Here is an 18,711-nt window from a genome sequence, read left to right as displayed (position 1 = left end):
AGTGTCCGCTGAACGGGAGCGGCCTTTCCGCTCCCCGCCCGGTAGCGGCCGCGTTAGCCCGTCTCTATCGGCCTCCATCCGGTTCCATCCGCCGCCATCCGCCGCCATCCGCCGCCATGCCGCCCAAGTTCGACCCCAACGAGATCAAAGTCGGTACGTGCCGGGCGGCGGAGGGGTGGATGGGGTGCGGAGCGCGGCTGACGCGCGGTGTGTCCCCGCAGTGTACCTGCGCTGCACCGGCGGGGAGGTCGGCGCCACCTCCGCTCTGGCTCCCAAGATCGGCCCCCTCGGCCTGGTACGTACCGCGGCACCGAGCGGGGAGGCCTCGCGCGGTGGGGCTCCTCACGGGGGTGGGGTACGGGGGTGCCGCACGCTCCGCTCCGCTCCTGGCCGTGGTTTAACGCGTGTTCTCCTCTTAGTCCCCCAAGAAGGTCGGGGATGACATCGCCAAGGCCACGGGAGACTGGAAGGGGCTGCGGATCACGGTGAAGCTGACCATCCAGAACAGGCAAGCCCAGGTACTGAATGCCACAAGGGATGGCTCCGTGGGCAGGCGCGAGGCTCGGCCCTGTGCTGCTTGCCGCAACCACGAGCGTCAATCCCGGCAGGGTCCACTCAGCCCTTCATCCTTCCGAGGTGGATAAAATGAGTGCCACACAGCACGGTGTGGGGGTCTGCTGGAGAGACCTTAAAACATGCAGGGAGCACTCTGAGTGCTGCTGGCTCGGAGCCCGCAGCAGTTGTGTGTGCATGAACCTGGGGCTGCCAGGCTGAGGGTCCTGGCCTGCAAGAGATGGGAGAAGATCTGCTCATGGAATGGTTTGTGTTGGAAGGGAGCTTAAAGCCCATCCAGCCCCTGCCATGCAGGGACCCCTTCCACTGGAGCAGCTTGCTCCAAGCCCCTGTGTCCAACCTGGCCTTGAGCACTGCCAGGGATGGGGCAGCCACAGCTTCTCTGGGCACCCTGTGCCAGCGCCTCAGCACCCTCCCAGGGAAGAGCTTCTGCCTAAGAGCTCAGCTCAGCCTCCCCTCTGGCAGGTTAAAGCCATTCTCAATTGACTTGTCCCTACAGGCCCTTGTTCAAAGCTCTTCAGGTTTCCTGTAACCCCCATAGGTACTGGGAGCTGTTCTGAGGTCTCCCTGGCACCTTCTCCATGTGCCAAAGTTGATCTTTTGTCCTGTTTCAGGTAAATGGTTCTTTGTACAGAACATCTGAACAGGAAAAAGCTGTTTGAACCAACACAAAACTGCTGCAAACCTCCTTCAAACAGCCCTGTAGCCACCTGCCACTATACCTGCCCTGCATTCCGTGGCTGGTATATTCCAGTGGTGAGCTGAGAGGAAACCCAGTCTAGGAAGCAGCCCTCCCCTGGCTGTGGGGAGGCCTGTGCCGAAAGCCTGGGAACACGCTTCTGCATCCCAAAAGCCTGTGTCCTGGAGAGCCAGGCAGGGCCACGCTGCTCTGGCGAGTGGCTTCCCAGGCACTGGGTCCAGTGTCTCTGTTAGCCCCGTACTGCTGCTTACAGGGGGGGAAGAATTAATCTCTCTTTGTTTAGATAGAGGTTGTTCCTTCCGCCTCTGCTCTGATTATCAAAGCTCTGAAGGAGCCTCCTCGTGACAGGAAGAAGCAGAAAAACAGTAAGTGGTCATTTCTGGCTTAGTCCTGTGTGGTTTGGGGGAAGGAGAGGAGCAGGTTCCCACCTCTTAGATTATCCGGTATAAACTGCCAAAGAAGCAGCTGAGGGGCTGTGTCTGGGGCAGCGCTGAGTGCAGACACAAGTGTGGACCCAGCAGAATTTGGGTTCTTGATGATGGGTTAGAACAGCCACTGCCACCGTTCCTGTTCTGCAGCGCTGGGCACTGCAGCCTGGAGGTGAGCTGGCGGAAAATGACCCGTGACATGGAGTCACTCTTGGAATCCCAGACCTGGTTTGTGTTGGAAGGGGTCCAAAAGGATCCAAAAGCTCTTCCAGGCATGGGAAAGACTTAAAGGGTCTCCCCGGAGCCTTCTCTTCCCCAGCTGAAGCAGCCCAGCTCTCGGCCTGTCTTCTCATGGGTGTCTTTGTGCCCAAGCCTGGGAGCAGACGTGCTGAGGTCTGAACTGCTCCCATTGCTGAGGCTGGGAATGGCGCTGCTCGGAGGGAGCTGCCGTGTCAGTGCTTACGTGACCCTTCCTTCCCAGTCAAGCACAGCGGGAGCGTCAGCTTCGACGAGATCGTGGCCATCGCGCGGCAGATGCGGCACCGGTCCCTGGCCCGTGAGCTCTCAGGTACGTGCTGTGGTGGGATGCGCAGTCCTGCTCTGCTCCCCCAAGAGCCTGAGCTGGGGCCTGCTCCCCTTGCTGGGTGAGCCCTGTGCTGTGCTGTGGTGACAACTCCCATGGGATGGCGGGCCTGGCCTCCCTGCTGGTGGGGGTTGTACAGTGTGGTGATGGTGCTTTCTGGTGTGCTCCTTGTGAAACTGGTGTACCAGACCCAGTGTAGGTGACTTGCTGTCCCCGGTGAGCCCTGCAGCACCCCCAGGAGGGATGGTGGGGAGGCAAAGAGTGAAGCTCCCCAGTTGCTCTTCACAGCTTTCCCGGTGGTAAAGCACTGATGAGCTGCCTCTTCCCACTACAGGGACAATCAAGGAGATCCTTGGGACTGCCCAGTCAGTGGGCTGCAGCATCGATGGGCGGCACCCACATGACATCATTGATGACATCAATAACAGTGCAATTGAGTGCCCAGCTGTAAGTACCCACCACTGAAACATGCTGTGTTGGCCCAAGCACTGGAAGATTCCCACTAATGAGCTGTGCTTGCTTCTTCCAACAGAGCTAAGGCTGCAGAAATGAAGTTGCTGTATAAAGGATCCTGAGGCTTTTTGTAGCACTTTAAGTACTTAATAAAAGACCCAGTTGTCTGCAGGCAGTGCTGCTGTCTTGTCCTCTGTCGTGTGAGCAGTGGATCCTGGCTGGGGACTACCTGCCCTCTCTCTTGACCATGGTGTTGGTTCTTAATGCAGTCAAAGCCAGATGATCATTTCCCATCTCCTTCCCTGAAACCCTCTGCTTGAGGCAGCACTGAGCTGGGAGCAGTTCCCTCAAGCCAGCTCTCCATTCAGGAGCAAATCGTGCTCACTGACTCGGGGCCTGTGTAAAGCTTCCTGTGTGCTCACTTGAACACACCTTGGGGCAGGAAGTGGTGCCTGCTGTTAGGGCAAGTGCTGCAGCAATGGGTCCAGCTTCCCCTGAGCCCCCCAGCGTGCCACAGCCAAGCATGGAAGCTTCATGGAATCCCAGACCAGTTTGGGTTTGAAGGGACCTTAAAGCCCCAACCCCTGCCACGGGCAGGGACCCCTTCCACTGGAGCAGCTTGCTCCAAGCCCCTATGTCCAACCTGGCCTTGAGCACTGCCAGGGATGGGGCAGCCACAGCTTCTCTGGGCACCCTGTGCCAGCCCCTCAGCACCCTCACAGGGAAGAGCTTCTGCCTAAGAGCTCAGCTCAGTCTCCCCTCGGGCAGGTTCAAGCCATTCCCCTTGGCCTGTCCCTACAGGCCCTTGTCCCAAGCCCCTCTCCAGGTTCCCTGCAGCCCCTTTAGGCACTGGAGCTCCTCTAAGGTTCTCCTCCCCAGGCTCCAGGAACAGCATTCCCAGGGATTACAGGACCTGGGGAGAACAGGAGTGTGTGCCTTGGTCGCTCATAGAGTTAGGGTTGGAGGGGACCTCTGGAGATGATCCTAGTCCTGCCCTTGGTTACCAGGAGGAAGCTCTGGCCTGTGTGGCACTGTGGGTTGGGAAGGTCTCCTAACCTGCCCCTGCAGGATCCAGATTGCCAGGTCAGCACTGGGGCCAGCCCAAAGAAACTGCAGCCCTCGTGTGTTCCACCATGGCCCTGCTGCCTGAAACTAACAAAGCTTCAACTCCCGTTTTGCCCGGAGCTTATGGGCAGAGGGAGCTGCTGGGATCCCTGGTGAGCGCTGAGCTGGCAGCTGTTCCTAAAGCAGAAGTGACCAAGCCCTGCCCCAGGTGTCCTCAGGGGTGGTGGTTCCTGCACAACCTGAGGTTTTGCCCCATTCTCGACCTGTCTGTCCTGTGCAACTGGGCTGGACCTTGGGCAGCTCCGTGTGCTGCTGCCTCCACACCATGCCCCAAGCCTGGGCCGGGTCCTGTGCAGCTGCATCAGCTGCTGGAAGCAGAAACAGGAGAGTTTGAGGCTTTGCTCTTTCACTTGCCTTTCCTCCTGCTGTTTGTAGGGCTTTTTTCTGAGGCAGCTGGGCAAGGAAGAGGAGTCCTTGCCAGAATCCCAGCCAGTGGCCACCTTTGCTTGGAGCTGATTGTGTCAAGCTCGGAACACGGCCTGGATACTCCCTGAGCCAGGGGCAGATACGGTTCCTCCTGCCCTGCAACCTGCCCCTTCCCCGCCTCCCGAAGTACAGGGGACTGCAGCACGCCTCGAGTTTAAATTAGCTCAGCGTTTGGTGCCCCTGGTGTTAGAAGCCGCCCACCTTAATGTGAGCCCCAGATTCTTGGCTCAAGGGGTCCTGGGGCTGTCCTGGGCACCCTGCACACATCCTGTGGGATTTCCCCACTTGGCAGTGCTGGAAGTAACTGGAAAAGGGACTTCTTTTGCTCAACGGGAGTTCTCCTGGGGCAGGGCCCAGCCATTGCCCTGCTGCCGTGCTCTGCTAGAAGGGATGTAGTGCTTGGAAGCAGGGCACTACCCAGACCAGGCTTAAAAAGGAGGCGGAGGATGGATAGTAATGACCTACACTGACTTCATTTAAAATCCATCTTCTTGATAACTGCATCTGAGCTCCAAAGCCAGGAGGTTTTCCACCCTGGTGACCGGCATCATCCAGGAAAAAGGGAAGGGAATGCTGAGAAGCTGCTCAGCACCCTCAGAGTGGAGATCTTATGCCTAAAATCTCCCCTTTGTCCTGTCCCTACAGGCCCTTGTCCCAAGCCCCTCTCCAGGTTTCCTGCAGCCCCTTCAGGCACTGGAGCTGCTCCAAGGTCTCCCCTTAAGGAGCCTTCTCCTCTCCAGGCCGAACCAGCTCTCTCACAGTTGCACCTTCCTGTGTTTGACTGCCCCAGCCGAGCATCACTGCTCTGCTGAGGGTCTGCTCCATCCCAGGGAGGGAAGACAGAAGTTTTCCAGGATTCAGCTTTGCATTCAGTGTTTGTCTTGTCTGGATGCTTCTGGCTCCGGGTTAAACCTCCCGTGCCACCCCCTTCTTCAGGCTGTGCTGTGCCATCCCACCACCGACACGTGTCCCTGCGGGTACCGGATCCGCCTCGCCGCCCATCGATTTGCCCTGTGAGTCCCGTGTTCCGGTGTCAGGGGTGCCTGCGGAGCGCGGAGCAGGCCGGGGCCCGGCAGGAGGCGCGGGGAAGCTCCGTGAGCGCCTCTGGGCCCAGCCGCGGGGCGCGCCGGGGCGGGATGGGCGCGCCCCGCCTGCCCCGCGGGGCCCGGAGGGGGAGGAGCCTCAGCGGCCGCGCGGTGCCTCCCTTAAGCCCCGCCCCCTTCACCCGCCCCCCCCCGCACTCTCCCGTCGTGGCGGCACAAAGCTTCCCGCGAACGTGACGTCACCGCCCGCGCCTCCCTCTCCCGCCCGGAGCCCGCGCCCGCGCGCGGCGCGGCTGTTCCCTCCGGCCCTCCCCCCTCCACCGGCCCCACGTGACGCTGCGCCTCCCTCCGATTGGACGACCCGGCGGCGTAGTAAGAGTGACGCCGGGAGCGGCGCGGGTCGCCATTGGCCTGGCTCGCGCTGGTGGGAGGTGGTGCGGTGCCCCGCCCCCCCCCCCCTTGCCCGGGTGTGCGCGAGGCGGCGGCGCGTGGCAGCGGCTCGGCGGGGCGCGCGCGCGCGGGGGCCGGGCCCGGACCGGACCCGCCATGACCGACTTCAAGCTGGGCATCGTGCGGCTCGGCCGGGTGGCCGGGAAGGTGCGGGAGGGGGCGGCGGGGCGGCGAGGGGGGGGCCGGGGCCGCGGGAGGGCCGGGCCGGGCCGGGCCGGGGCGTGCGGCCGCGCTGACGGCCGCGGTCCCGCTGTGTTTCAGACCAAGTACACGCTGATCGACGAGCAGGACATCCCGCTGGTGGAGAGCTTCTCCTTCGAGGTGAGGCCCCGGCACCCCCCGTGCCCCCTCCCCTTCGCCCGGTTCTTCCCTCGCTCGCACCCCCCCCCCCCGCCCGTGTGTGCCCCGAGCCCGCCGCCAGCCCGGCGGCGCTGCCCGGTCTCCCCGCTCCCCTCGTGGGCCGCGCTTAAGGAGCTGCCGTGGGAGGGCCCGGCCCGCGGCGGGCGGGGGGGGTGGTGGGGAACGTTGGAGATCGGAGCGGGGGGAGCGTTCCCCAGCGGGAAAAGTTCCGTTTTCTGGCTTAGAAACGAGCGCTGGTTTAAAGCGGATGGATCTGACGCAGTTCCGAGCAAATTAACGTATTGGGTAGTTTAAGGCAATTTTCATGGGAGTGTTTACGGTCCTTATTTTATAGTCTTACATTTCCGTGTAGGTTTTTTTGTTTCCTCTCCCCATGTGTGTCCGTTGTGAGAACAGCTCATTTGTCTGCCCCTGCTGGGGTTGGCGGCCTTTAAACCGCGCACCCCACAACCAGCCCATGAGTAAATGTGCTCCGAGTTAACTTGCTGCACCCCAGGAAACCCGTTGTCTCTGGCACCCGCTGCAGGTGGATCCTGCCAGGCGCTGAGGGGCAGGACTGAAGGGGGTTTGGAGGAGGGACCGTGGGTGCTTCGGGGCTCCTCATAGGAGGAGCTGTCAGAAAGCACCACGTCCGCTCGTTCCTCCATGGTGGTTGCTCACCATAAGCATGTCCTAGTGCTGCAAGCACCTGGAATTTGTCTGGTCCTTAGTGCAGCTCTCGAGCATCAGGGTTGGGAAGGGAAAAGGGCAGGACCATTCCTCCCACTGATAACCCCTCGTTAGGCTGGTGTAAAGCAGCACCGAAGATGAAGCCTCAGTGCCATGATGACACTGTGGAATTTATACCTGAGTGGAGATGGAGCCTCCAGGCTTCCAGCCAGGTTGGGGCTGTCATTTGTCCCATGGGACACATCCATGCTCAACTCCTTTGTCCAGTGGGACACATCCATGCTCAGCCTCCTTTTTGCCCTTCCTAACCTCCAGTAGCAGAGCCAGTGGTTTCCCTGTGGAGGTTTGGAGCGACTCAAATTCCAGTGAGGCTGAGCAGCATCAAGGATACAAGTGCTCAATGGTGGGAACTTCCCCTCTGCCGGCAGAGTGTGTGCTCTGCTGGGTGGTGGTGGATGCGCTCACAGCCTTTCCCTCTTCCGTAGGCTCGGATGGAGGTCGATGCTGATGGAAATGGTGCTAAAATCTTTGCTTATGCCTTCGACAAGAACCGCGGGAGAGGATCCGGCCGCCTCCTGCATGAGCTGCTCTGGTAGGTGTGCTAGGGAAGCTGAAGGCTTTGAGGGTCACCGAGGTGGAGTTTGCTACCATCACCTTGTGTGGTGTTCATCCCTCTGCCTGTACTATGCGAAGTCTTTGCAGGAGGTTTGCAGCTCTGCTTGGCTGCAAACCCAGCACAGGGGATGCCCAGAGCTGTTGCTGGGGCTTGGTTTTGCACTGAGCCCTCGACCAGCTGAGCCCGTAAAAATGCTATACGCAAGGGAAAGGGAGGTGGGTACTATTCCAGCAGACACTGTTTAAATGTGAGAAATGCTGATGCAGCTTCGGTTGGAGGTGGGGAGCAGGGGACTAGCTCCATTTAATAGGTGAAGACAAACCTTTGAAGTTTGGTTTGCTGGTTCTTTTTCACTCTGTGATAACCAGGTACCTGCTACTGGCACCAGTGCAAATGGGCAGGGCACTGGAGAGAGACAGAGCTAATGATAACTGAAAACTTTGGGTGTTTTGTCTGGCCTCTTGGAAAGCTGCCTGCAGGGGTGCACATTCATATTGCCCAGAGAGGTGGTGGATGCCTCATCCTTGGAGACATCCAAGGCCAGGCTGGATGTGGTTCTGGGCAGCCTGATCTAGATGAGGATGTCCCTGCTCATTGTAGGGGTTGGAGCTGGGTGAGCTTTAAGGTCCCTTCCAACCCAAACCATTCTATGATTCTATATCAGCTGCAGTGTCTTATTGTTCATGTTCTAAGAGTCATTTCTGGACACCATTTGTAGCTGCCCATTAGGTTTCAGAGACCAACTTGCTTGTGAGAGATGAGCTCATGCAGTGAGCTGAGGTGTTGCTCTCTGTAGGTGTGTTCCTGGGGTTCTAGAACTCTGCTAAAGAGCTGTTCCTGCTTCTGAGAAGTTCAGCACATTTCCTATTCAGTTCCATAAGCCACCCTTGGGAGTCCCAGTGCCCAAGGTACTGCTGTGCTTTCTGTTAGTGTTCCAGGTTACTTTTCATTCCCAATCTGGTCTCTACCAGAGGAAGGAGCCAGGAAGAGCAGCGGAGACTATTAGTATTATTTACAATCAGTTCATTAAATATGGATTTTAACCTGCATCTGTTAATGTTTAATCCTGTTGCACATATAACTTTGGTGAAAATGATTATGAAGTTGGCTGCAGTGTGTGGGGTAAGTCACTGTCAGCTCCTAACTGTGAACCTCAGACAGTAATAATTGTAAGTGCACTGAACAGCACCTTCACAGCATTCCAGCTGGCTGGTGCAGGTGATGGCAGCCCAGCTCTGTGCTCGTTACCATCGTTGCCTCTTCTGGTTTGTTTTACTTGAATTAGGGAATAACCCTGGTGTGTTCAGTTAGGTAATTCAGACTGTGTCACCCTGCGTGCACTGGGTGCACAGACCAGAACTCTGTTGGAGAGGCAGAACTTGGCCTTTGCGAGAGGGGTTGTGCTGAAGGCTTTGGAGCTTTGAAAGGCAAGAGAGATGGGCAGCGCTGGTCATTGCTGTTTGCAGGGCCAGCCTCGCTTCCTGGGGAAACGAAAAACAAAGAACTTGAATTCCTGCAGGTGTAGGAGTGTAATTTAACTGTTCTGCCCCACAGGTACCCAAAAAAATCAGCTCACCCTGAAGGCTCTCACCCAACTGTGTGCTTCTGGTTTAAGGTGAAGGGCACAGGCACATGTTGGATGCTGTTGCTGGCAAAGCAGGTTTAAAAGCATGTATTTCTAATTTGGTTAAGCAGGTCTCTTTGCTTACGTAGAGAACAGGGAGCTTGTAGCCACCACAAGGACCTTCTCCCACTCCTGCCCCAAAGCCCTCCCTGCTGCTGACTCTGCTGAGAGTGAACTGCAGCACTAAATGGGCGCCGAGATCTGAAAAACACCCACATGTGCTGCAGTCCTCCTTCAGGAAGAATTTCTGCAGCCTCCCTTGTGCTCGCTGTGTCTCAGGCTGGGCTGTCAGCAACTCCAGAGCAGGGTTTGGATGTCTCTGGGTAGGGACCTTCAAGTAAGTCTGTCATCTTCTCACCCTGTTCCCTGTATAGAAAGCCCAGCTTGCTGTATTTTGGCTGGGTGCAGTGATGTTCCCTGGGGAACAGCAGCATCAGATTAGTCATAAGTATCAGTAACTGCCTGCTCAAAAAGACACTGAAGACCTGATTTCTTTTTAAGGGCACTTACCATTACACTGTGTTAGCCTACTCAGTGCTGGTTCCCGACTTGAATCTGTGCTCTTTGTACTTGGCACTTCCATCACTGGCCTCAGTTCCTAAGTTAGCTGCTGAAATACTAAAAGAACAGGATCCAGTTAATTCCCTGCATTTCTTTTTGAAGTTTTGGTTCAAGTGTTTTGCCTGGCATCTTGTAGGAGCTCGGAGTGCTGAGGGATGTAGGAGCTTTGGCTCTACTGAAGAGTTAGCTGTGTTACTGAGCCTGCTTCTTTTCTGTCCACTTCTGCAAGAAACAGGGGGAGGCCTTCCATGAGGCAGATATTCACTGCACATTTCTGGTTAACTTAGAATCACCCCAGCCTGGTTTGTGTTGGAAGGGACCTTAAAGCCCATCCAGCCCCAGCCCCTGCCACGAGCAGGGACCCCTTCCACTGGAGCAGCTTGCTCCAAGCCCCTGTGTCCAACCAGGCCTTGAGCACTGCCAGGGATGGGGCAGCCACAGCTTCTCTGGGCACCCTGTGCCAGCGCCTCAGCACCCTCACAGGGAAGAGCTTCTGCCTAAGAGCTCATCTCAGTCTCCCCTTGGGCAGGTTCAAGCCATTCCCCTTGGCCTGTCCCTACAGGCCCTTGTCCAAGCCCCTCTCCAGGTTTCCTGCAGCCCCTTCAGGCACTGGAGCTGCTCTCAGGTCTCCCCTTCAGGAGCCTTCTCTTCTCCAGGCTGCCCCAGCCCAGCTCTCTCAGCCTGGCTCCAGAGCAGAGCTGCTCCAGCCCTCGCAGCATCCCCATGGCCTCCTCTGGACTCGCTCCAGCAGCTCCACGTCCCTCTTGTGCTGCTGCCCCAGAGCTGGATCAGGGCTGCAGGGGGGGTCTCCCCAGAGCGCAGCAGAGGGGCTGGATCCCCTCCCTGAGCTGCCGCTCACAGGATGCACACTACTGGCTCATGCTGAGCTTCTCGTTACCCAGCACCCCCAGGTGCTTCTCCCCAGGGCTGCTCTGAATCAGATCTCTGCCCAGCCTGTATCTGTGCTTGGGATTGCCCTGGCCCAGGCACAGGACCTTGCACTTGGCCTATCTTCTGGAAATGGTCCATGCTGCACATTTGTGAAGTGTAAGTCTAGGGTGAGAAGCAGTGTGTGCTGTGCAGAGGTTGCTTCATTATAGATAGAGGAAAGGGACCGTCTTGGGTTTGTTAGCACTAATTCTGTCATCTCGGTCGGGTGGTACTGCATTAACACTTTCACTGGGCAGCAGCAAGGCCCAGTTTCCACTTTTCCTTTGGCCTTGTCACTTGAGGTAATAGAGGAACTGACAGCAACGTGAACAAATGTGGGTTTATACAAATTGAGGAAGATGGGCTCACTATGGCAGTATTTGCTTATGATGGTTGTGGGTGCAGATCCAGACTCAGTTGAAGCAGTGGTAGGTCTGTGCCACTCTGGTGCCACTCTGCTGTCACTTCCTGGTGTTATGAACCAGTCTCTTGTGATCCTCTCTCCTTCTCCAACTCCAACCTTTATTAAACTGGCATTATCTAATCTATTTAACAACATTTCTTTGCTTGGTCTTAGCCTCCCTTCCCCCCCCCCGCCCCGCACAGGGTTTGCTCTGGCTCTGGACTCCCTCCTCCTCCTCCTATCTCTCTTGGCACTTTGTCCTGGTCTCAGTCGCAGGACCTTAACTCCTCCCCTGGCTCTGTGTCTGACCGATGCTCACCTTCATTTGTTCGGGTCCATGTACCTCCTGGGTTCCCACTTGTAGCCCTCAGGATTCCTGATGTCCTTTGCCAGACCCTTTGGGAGCCTTCAACAGCACAGAAGTAGCTTTTGCTCCTCCAGGGCATTTCAGCTGGCTCCTTTCCATAGCTGTTTGCTGTTGTTGGGGTTTTATCCCCTCTCCATGTTCTGTTCTCCTGCAGGGCTGTGTGCTGCGTGTAGCCTCTCCCAGGGAATTTTACTCATTAAATTCTAGGGAGTTTGGGGTATGTGTGAATTGCAAGTGGTTTTCTTTCCCCCAAAGTATAGAATTTAAACACATCTGGGTGGATTTTGCCAAAACAAAAGACAACATTTTTCAGTATCAGTCTCATTGAAATGGATTTCCCTCTTCTGCTGGATAAAGCTTTGTAAAGGGGGAAAAAGGTGGGAATTTTTTAACTTGGGCAAATGTCCTCTCTTCACAATTGGATCCCTGTTTGAACTGAAGTGTTCAGTAAACACTGAGCAGGAAGCAGCATCCAGGCTAGACTCGGGTGAAGTTGTAAGTAGCTGTTGGAAGTGTCTCCTAGAAGGAAATGTTGGGTATCCCTCAGGCAGGTGCTGACAGGTTTACATCCTTTAATGCTGTCAGGCTGTCCTCCCTGTGCATGGAATCCATCGTGGCACAGCAGGCATTCCAAGACACAACTGCCACTCAAGCCTTACTTTTCAGGTGGGATGGGGATTCCTACAAGAAGTGATACGGAAACCCATCCAGGCACAAGGGTGCTTGACAGTGAACTTGATACCTCCTGAAAGGAGAGCTGAAAGGAAGGTGGAACGGGAAATGCAAACTGTTAAAGGCAATAGGAAAGACTTGCAGCAAGACTCAATGAGCAGCTATCCCCTGGTTTGGCTTTGAGCACATTTCAGATGTCTCTTGGTCAGCTGTGGAGTCATTGCAGACTTTCTGTGTGTTACACTCGGAGTCTAAAAGCCATTTGCGTACTTTGTGAAACCTCTGTCCTGTTGCTTGTTAAGAGACATTTCTTCATAAATAACAAACCGAGTTCACACCAGTGCCACACTTGCATTAATGTGTCTGATAGAATTTCTTATTAAAGCAACAAAACACTGTTGGCACCTTTGAACTCTGCTCTGGGGAACACAGCAATTGCAGAGATGCTCTTGTGGTAGCTGGAGTAGTCGTGCCTGGAACTTTCTTTGAAGTGTGCTTACAATTGTACTGTACCATGACTGTCTTTTGATTCAACTCATTTATAATGGAAATAACCTCCTGGACCAAGTCTCTTTCTTCTGGGGGCTGGTATATCTGATGTCTCTTAGTAACTCAAGCTTTACTGAGCCTGTTCTGGGGACAGCAGGCTAAAATGCAGCATGTCCTCCAGAATCAGTGTGATTCTTTGCTTTTTAGCTATAGAGTCTGTTCATTGCTGACCTCCATGTTGGATTTGTCTCCTGCAGGGAGAGACACCGGGGAGGGATTGCTCCTGGATTTCAGGTTGTACATCTGAACTCAGTGACGGTGGACAACCGCCTCGACAATCTGCGCCTAGTTCCTTGGGGGTGGAAACCCAAAGCTGAAGACATCTCTAGTAAACAAAGGTACGTCAATGGCTGGCAGGGGGCTGCCATCAGGTAACTTGAAAATGTCTGAAATTGTCTCCTTCCTTTAGTGATTTTCATCTGGCAGAGCCTTTTGTATTTGATCTTGAGCCACTTACACATCAATGCATATCTGTGCTTCCTCACTTGGGGACCAGAGTTAATGCTCAGTGTTCCTGCTGGCTGTGAGGGGACCAGCTCACCCCGTGGTATTAATGTGCAGAGGTTCTGCCATGCCAGAGGTTGTCATTACAGTGAAACAGGAACCTTGTGTTCCCTTCCACTCGAGTGGTGGCATCTGGGCATGCTGAATTAAGTCTGCAGGTTTTACTGGCTTGTGGCTCCCAGGCATTGAAATTCTAACACAGCCTGTAGAAGTCAGCAGCTGCTTGCACTTGTAATGGTGTATCTGAGTTGAAACCCAAATACGTTCCTGGGATCAGCTCCCATCACCTTTCACTAGTAGGTGGTGGGAACATCCTACATGCCATATTGCACTAATGTGACTCAAAGCACATCAGACTCTTCATGTCAGGATGGATTTGGCTAATCCAGGATGCAACACTGGCATGTTCATTTTTGGTGGGAGACCCAAAACTTACCATCTCACTAGGCACTTGAAACACTTGCAGTACCCATCAAATAGGGATGTTCAGAGCTTATTAAGCTGGGTCTGAGAAGTGATAGTGAATGGCAGCGATACTAGTGATGCTCCCCATGAGCCTGGGAGTTTTAAGAACAAGGAGCAGGCCTCAAGCCATTTACACAGAAACAATTTTGTTCCATTGTAAATGTTTCTTGATAAATATTTTTTAACTTGCTTTGCATTTAAGCTAAAATAACCCTGAAAATATCCAGTATATGAGGAGTGTGTGTAGGCTGAGGCTTAACAGGCTCAATCCAATGTTAACCCTACTTAGTTCATTTGGAATAAATGTCTCTGCTTATCACGAATTTATGGACCTTATTTGTGCTTGTTTTTCTTCTAGGGAGCAAAGTCTGTACTGGCTGGCAATCCAGCAGCTTCCTACAGATCCTATAGAAGAGCAGTTCCCTGTATTGAATGTGACGCGATACTACAACGCTAACGGGGATGTGGTGGAGGAGGAAGAGAACTCGTGCACATACTATGAATGTCACTACCCCCCATGCACAATGATTGAAAAGCAGGTATGTGAGGACTCAGGCTGCTCTGTGTGTGTGTCCAGGGATGTTTTCCTTATAATGTAAAGCTTTACACAGTTACTAAAAGTGAGAATCCTTTTTAGTCAGGTTTTCTTTGGCATGAATCTTGAGGCTCTGTGATTATCTTCTGTTTGAGAGGAGGTAGTTCTGAATCTGAACAGCAAATGACCTGGTGGTTTGCTGGGAGGAGCCTGATTTTGCAGAGCACACAGACAGGTGGAAGCATTCCTCTAGGGACACGGAGCTGGAATGAGCAGGCAGCTGGGTGAGACAGGAAGAAGCATTGTGAGAGGGTTTGGGCGGTAGTGGAATCAAAAAATAAACTGCTTCACCTTTCATGAGAAGAGGGTGAATTGAGTGGCCTTTATTCAGTGGAGAACTGGGAGGAAAGCTAGTGCTAGTTCTTCACTGTGGGTGGATGAAGTGAAGCAGCATACATAGAGAATGGCAGAGAACAAAATGTACAAGGGCTGTGCCTCCTTGTCAGACACATGTCCTTATCGATGAATATGCAGGGCTCTTCTGTGATAACAAAAGCTGAGTAGGCTAAAACCATTGTGTTCCACTCCTTTCTTTGGGGAAGGGAATGTTTGCAAAGATGGTCTTAAATGCCCTCTGTTTGACGAAGAGTGAGCTTTACCTTTGATTGGGGTCTGAATACAAGTTTCCTGAGGAGTTGTATGGCAACAGCTGAGCTTGTGCAGGTCTCCTGATCATTTCTGAGTTTAAGATGTTTGTGGCTGAAAACAGAACTTAAGCGCTCCAGTATTTTGTTTACTAAGCTCACCCTGCAGAAGCAACTGCAAAATCCAACAGATGCAATCCCTTCAGAACTTTCTGACTCTCGTGGTGGGATGTTCATGTTTGCGATGGGTGCAAAAGACCTGGTCATAACCTTACTTGGGAAACGGTGTTGGGGTGCTTGGAGCAGGCTCGCTGACACTCTCTTGTGTTCTTCCTAGCTACGTGAATTCAACATCTGTGGCCGCTGCCAGGTCGCGAGGTACTGTGGGTCCCAGTGCCAGCAGAAGGACTGGCCTGCTCACAAGAAGCACTGTCGGGAGAAGAAACGGACCTTCCAGCAGGAGCTGGGACCAGAGCGGTGACCGGGCGGCGCAGGCCTCTTAGCAGCAGGATTCCTTCTCAAAGGCATTGGACTCTTGCTTTTGCACAGTAACAGACTGCTTATTGAAGCCAGAGGCACTGAAGAAGAAAAACCCCTGTGATGCTTGAGCAGAACGGCTGACTGGACTGAGCCAGCTCTGACTGGTGCTGTGGGAAGGGGTTGGGACGACCCTTTCCAGTATTATATTCTCAAGCAAAAAGACTACTGTGGAGGCTCCAGGCAGGAAGCTTCTCGTTATTTATATGTTAATACGTTTGTAAACTCATGTACAGTTTTTGTTAGGAACTCTTGCTAGGACTCAGTAACTGTAATGTCCAGAGAACACGGTGTTGGCCTCAAAGTTTAAAAAAAAAAAAAAAGGAAAAAAAAAAAAAGGCACGTAGCAAAAGCTTTTCCTCCCATGTGGCTGCAGTAGCTGTGGTGGTGCCGAGGCCCGAGGCTGGCCCCGGCCTCAGCAGTTGCTCTGGAGAACTCTGCATGGAAGTTATATTTAAGAATAAAAGGGGAGGGGGGAGCAAACCAAGTAAAGGTTGGAATGAATCCGTGTCTGCTCTCTAGCTTTCTCCCATCCCCTTCCAGCTGCTTCCAGAGCACGGTCACGCTTGGACGTTGGGAATACCTGCTCAGTCTGGGGTGTGTGGGCACAGGCAGGCTTCAGCATTCCTGCTTTAGGAGAAGGGCTGCTGGACAGTGTGCTTTAAGCAACTGGTGTTTGGGAAGTGGAATGAGCTTTCTTGTTGGGAATCCTTTGCACATAAAGTAGTGGTAGGGAAGCTCGGGTAGTCAGCTCTGTGGGGATGTGGCTGCCCTCATGGCTTCCCTATAAGCACAGTGAGTGCTGCAGTGATGCGCAGATGTGTTTAAGTGAGTGAATGTTTGGCAATTTGAGTTATTTTTTAAAGAGATGCCATCAATCCAAGAATCATTTTTTGATATTTTTCTGATGCAAGAATGAGTAAAAATAGGAAGGAGGCCTTGGCTTGCAGGGAACATGCCTGATTTTCGTTTTGGACATCTTGCACAATCTGATAGGTTTTATTCATTTCCATTTTTACCTTAGAAATACAAGGAGTATCAACAGAGAGTCCTGAAGAAAATGGATAATTTAGTGCCAGGTGTTAGTCTTGTTTCACAGCAGAACTTTGGGAGCTGCTGAATGCCCAATGCAGAGCCTTCCTCAGGGTGCTCAGTGAAAGGTATCAGGCTTCGCTTTGCCACTTCGTGTTGCAGCGTTGGTCCTGCCTGTGTGCAGTCCATTAGAAAATGGAGCTGCTGTGGACTTCCAATATTATATTCTAATATGTGCACAGGAAGTTCTTAATTTTAGGTTTTGGGTGGGTTTTTGTACTTTGGCTTTAAGCATCTTAGGAAATAACAAAAGTTCTGAAGCTTCCTGCTGGAAGGTCACTTCTTAGGCACTTTGTCAAGTTGCAGCTCTTGAATCATGGTTATACTGTAACCTTTCTGTTCAGGCAGTCTAAAATGCCCTGAAGTGTGAAGATGTCAGCAGGACCTCATCCCATTTTCCTGTAATGGGTTATTTTTTTATGGAAACATTCAGTGATTTGCTTCAAATGAACTGAGGTTTTGAAGAAGATAGAATGGGACATGAATATTTTTTTGAGATAATCCACTGAAAAGGGCAGAAGTTTTTCCTTTTTTTTTTTTTTTTTTTTTTCCTTTTAAAGGCTGCCATTTGTCCTGCCAATTTTCCATTGCCAGAAATCATGTTTAGCAAAGTGAAGTGCAGCCTTGGAGCATGGAAACACTTCTGCAGCTCTGAGCAGGGAAAATGTCTACTCGTGTTGTGTGTGATGTTGCTGCAATAAGAAATGAGGACAAGGAGAGGCTGCAGGTAACATCCTGGTGGGACAATGGGTAGATTCCTCTGGGGCAGCAAATGAAGGAAGGGTGAGACTGAAACTGCAAGACTGGGATGGTGGGAACCTCTGGCATTCCTGATCCCAGTGAGTGTGGGAGGGAAGGAAGGGGTGAAGCCGGCGGGGAGGGAAGCTGCCCACTAGCTTAGAGGTCTGTTAAACCATCAACCAAATGAAGAGCTGTCCAGACATCCTGAAAGGGCTTGCTGATACCACAGGATCTGGCTCCAGTGAGCAGCCTCTGGCTCCAGCCTGCCCTTGTGCCAGGGAGGGAAGTGGCTGCAGGGTTTTGAGTCTTGCAGAGGTCCCTGCAGTAGGCATGTCCCTGCCTGCAGAACAGCTTTTCCTGCTTGCTGTGGGAAGCTATGTGACTGATCCTGGCAGAAGATCTTTGTAACTTAGAGAGACCTTTCCGTTCTGCAAGGTGTGTCAAAGAGGAACCAGTTACACCTGAACATGGCAGCTCTGCTTCTTACAGCCTGGATGTGTTCTCAGAGGATGAGGCTCTCCTTTCCCCTCTTAAAGAAACCAGGCTGAAATGGATATTCTCATATGGGCAAGCATTTCAAAAGCACAGGGTTAGAGAACATGGTCATTTATCTTGGAGCAGGCCTGGTAAATGAGCCCACTTTCAAGGACTTATCCTGAAGGAGATACTCTAAATCTTTTCCTGCAGGGAACAAAACCTGCATCTTTTACTCCTTGGTTCTCTGAAGCATGGAGTACTCTGCACACACCCCTGCTTCACCTGGGGACCAAAACAAGGCTTAGTGGGTCAGGTTTCCTACTTAGGAACATGTGTCTGGAAGAGGAGCTCCAGAGGACTTCTAGGGAGAAATGTGGGCATGCCTTGAGGGGCTGTGAAGGGTTGTGGAGAATGAGAGCAGTGGGTGAAGATCAGGGTCCTCTGCCCCTCCACAGCCTGTTGTACAATTGTCTGCCTCCAAGCTGCAATCTCTGGCAAGCTGCTTGAGGGTCTGTGGATTCATGTGCTTTTGGGAGATGGTATTTGGCCGTTCAAGGCAGTGCAGTCCTGTTGGCGTGGCTTTACCACCAGCTGTCTTCCTGTGTCCTTGTGAACGCACATGGCATGTTGTGCGGCTGATGGGGATGGATGGGCCTGAAAGAGTGCCTGCTGGTGTGTCACACTGGTTGACCTTGAGTCACCAGGAGTGGGTGAACATCTGTCTGGTGTAAGGCAGTTCCAGGAGGACCCTGTGGGCTTCTAGACCCTTTGGGAGAGCCTGGAGAAAGATCTCAGCCACAGCTGCAGTGTCAAATCCAGCTCATGTCAGGAGCCAGCAGCATCACTGATGCTGGCTGTAACAGAGGGGTGCACACATGATGTAAATGCATTATGAAATGTTGATACTTTCCCTCCAGGTACTCCATATCAAAGAGCAGGCTGGTATCACCAATCCCAAACATCCAAAAGTGACAATTAAAACTGGTGAAATTCATGGCTGGCTTAAGGAACACAAAATCTGAAATATAATGTATTCCAGGGCTCAATAACCTTTTGATATGAGCCTTTAATACACCCATGGGATTATACTTCAGTTTTCCTTTGTGGTGGTGATTTAATTTTTGAAGGTAAAAGGGATAGCTAAAAGACTTAAGCACTTGTGGGTGGCATGGAGACAATGTAAG

The 18,711-nt window shown here is 53.1% G+C and overlaps 2 protein-coding genes, 1 long non-coding RNA gene and 1 other non-coding gene across 4 annotated transcripts; 3 read left to right on the top strand and 1 right to left on the bottom strand.

Moving 5' to 3' along the window:
* Positions 1-14: 14 nt before the first annotated feature.
* On the top strand, positions 15-2,912 carry RPL12 (ribosomal protein L12). Its single transcript, XM_065695240.1, has 7 exons — positions 15-153; positions 222-295; positions 420-518; positions 1,557-1,638; positions 2,183-2,269; positions 2,619-2,731; positions 2,817-2,912. The coding sequence occupies exons 1-7, from the start codon at positions 117-119 to the stop codon at positions 2,820-2,822; spliced, it is 498 nt and encodes a 165-aa protein (XP_065551312.1). The 5' UTR covers positions 15-116; the 3' UTR covers positions 2,823-2,912.
* On the top strand, positions 1,283-1,410 carry LOC136022614 (small nucleolar RNA SNORA65). Its single transcript, XR_010616228.1, has one exon. It is a non-coding gene; the product is annotated as a small nucleolar RNA SNORA65 (small nucleolar RNA).
* Positions 2,913-5,792: 2,880 nt separating the features above from the next.
* On the top strand, positions 5,793-15,721 carry ZMYND19 (zinc finger MYND-type containing 19). Its single transcript, XM_065695224.1, has 6 exons — positions 5,793-5,928; positions 6,043-6,102; positions 7,296-7,402; positions 12,730-12,870; positions 13,860-14,040; positions 15,018-15,721. Exons 1-6 carry the CDS (start codon positions 5,878-5,880, stop codon positions 15,159-15,161), a joined length of 684 nt encoding a protein of 227 aa, XP_065551296.1. The 5' UTR covers positions 5,793-5,877; the 3' UTR covers positions 15,162-15,721.
* Positions 8,267-15,758, bottom strand: LOC136022223 (uncharacterized). Its single transcript, XR_010616081.1, has 3 exons — positions 11,264-15,758; positions 9,561-9,668; positions 8,267-8,907 (listed from the first exon to the last, which is right to left on the bottom strand). It is a non-coding gene; the product is annotated as an uncharacterized LOC136022223 (long non-coding RNA).
* Between the last annotated feature and the right edge of the window lie 2,953 nt (positions 15,759-18,711).

This window comes from Lathamus discolor, chromosome 15 (genome assembly GCF_037157495.1).
Source record: "Lathamus discolor isolate bLatDis1 chromosome 15, bLatDis1.hap1, whole genome shotgun sequence".
Taxonomy (NCBI): domain Eukaryota; kingdom Metazoa; phylum Chordata; class Aves; order Psittaciformes; family Psittacidae; genus Lathamus; species Lathamus discolor.
This window is presented reverse-complemented; position numbering and strand designations above follow the sequence as displayed.

Excerpts from the sequence above, each read along its gene's own strand:
- ZMYND19 (XM_065695224.1), top strand. The coding sequence starts at position 5,878 with ATGACCGACTTCAAGCTGGGCATCGTGCGGCTCGGCCGGGTGGCCGGG. Across the intron at positions 5,929-6,042 it reads TCGGCCGGGTGGCCGGGAAG|ACCAAGTACACGCTGATCGA; the intron begins GTGCGGGAGGGG and ends GCTGTGTTTCAG. Across the intron at positions 7,403-12,729 it reads CTCCTGCATGAGCTGCTCTG|GGAGAGACACCGGGGAGGGA; the intron begins GTAGGTGTGCTA and ends TGTCTCCTGCAG.
- RPL12 (XM_065695240.1), top strand. The coding sequence starts at position 117 with ATGCCGCCCAAGTTCGACCCCAACGAGATCAAAGTCG. Across the intron at positions 519-1,556 it reads TCCAGAACAGGCAAGCCCAG|ATAGAGGTTGTTCCTTCCGC; the intron begins GTACTGAATGCC and ends CTCTTTGTTTAG. Across the intron at positions 1,639-2,182 it reads CAGGAAGAAGCAGAAAAACA|TCAAGCACAGCGGGAGCGTC; the intron begins GTAAGTGGTCAT and ends CTTCCTTCCCAG.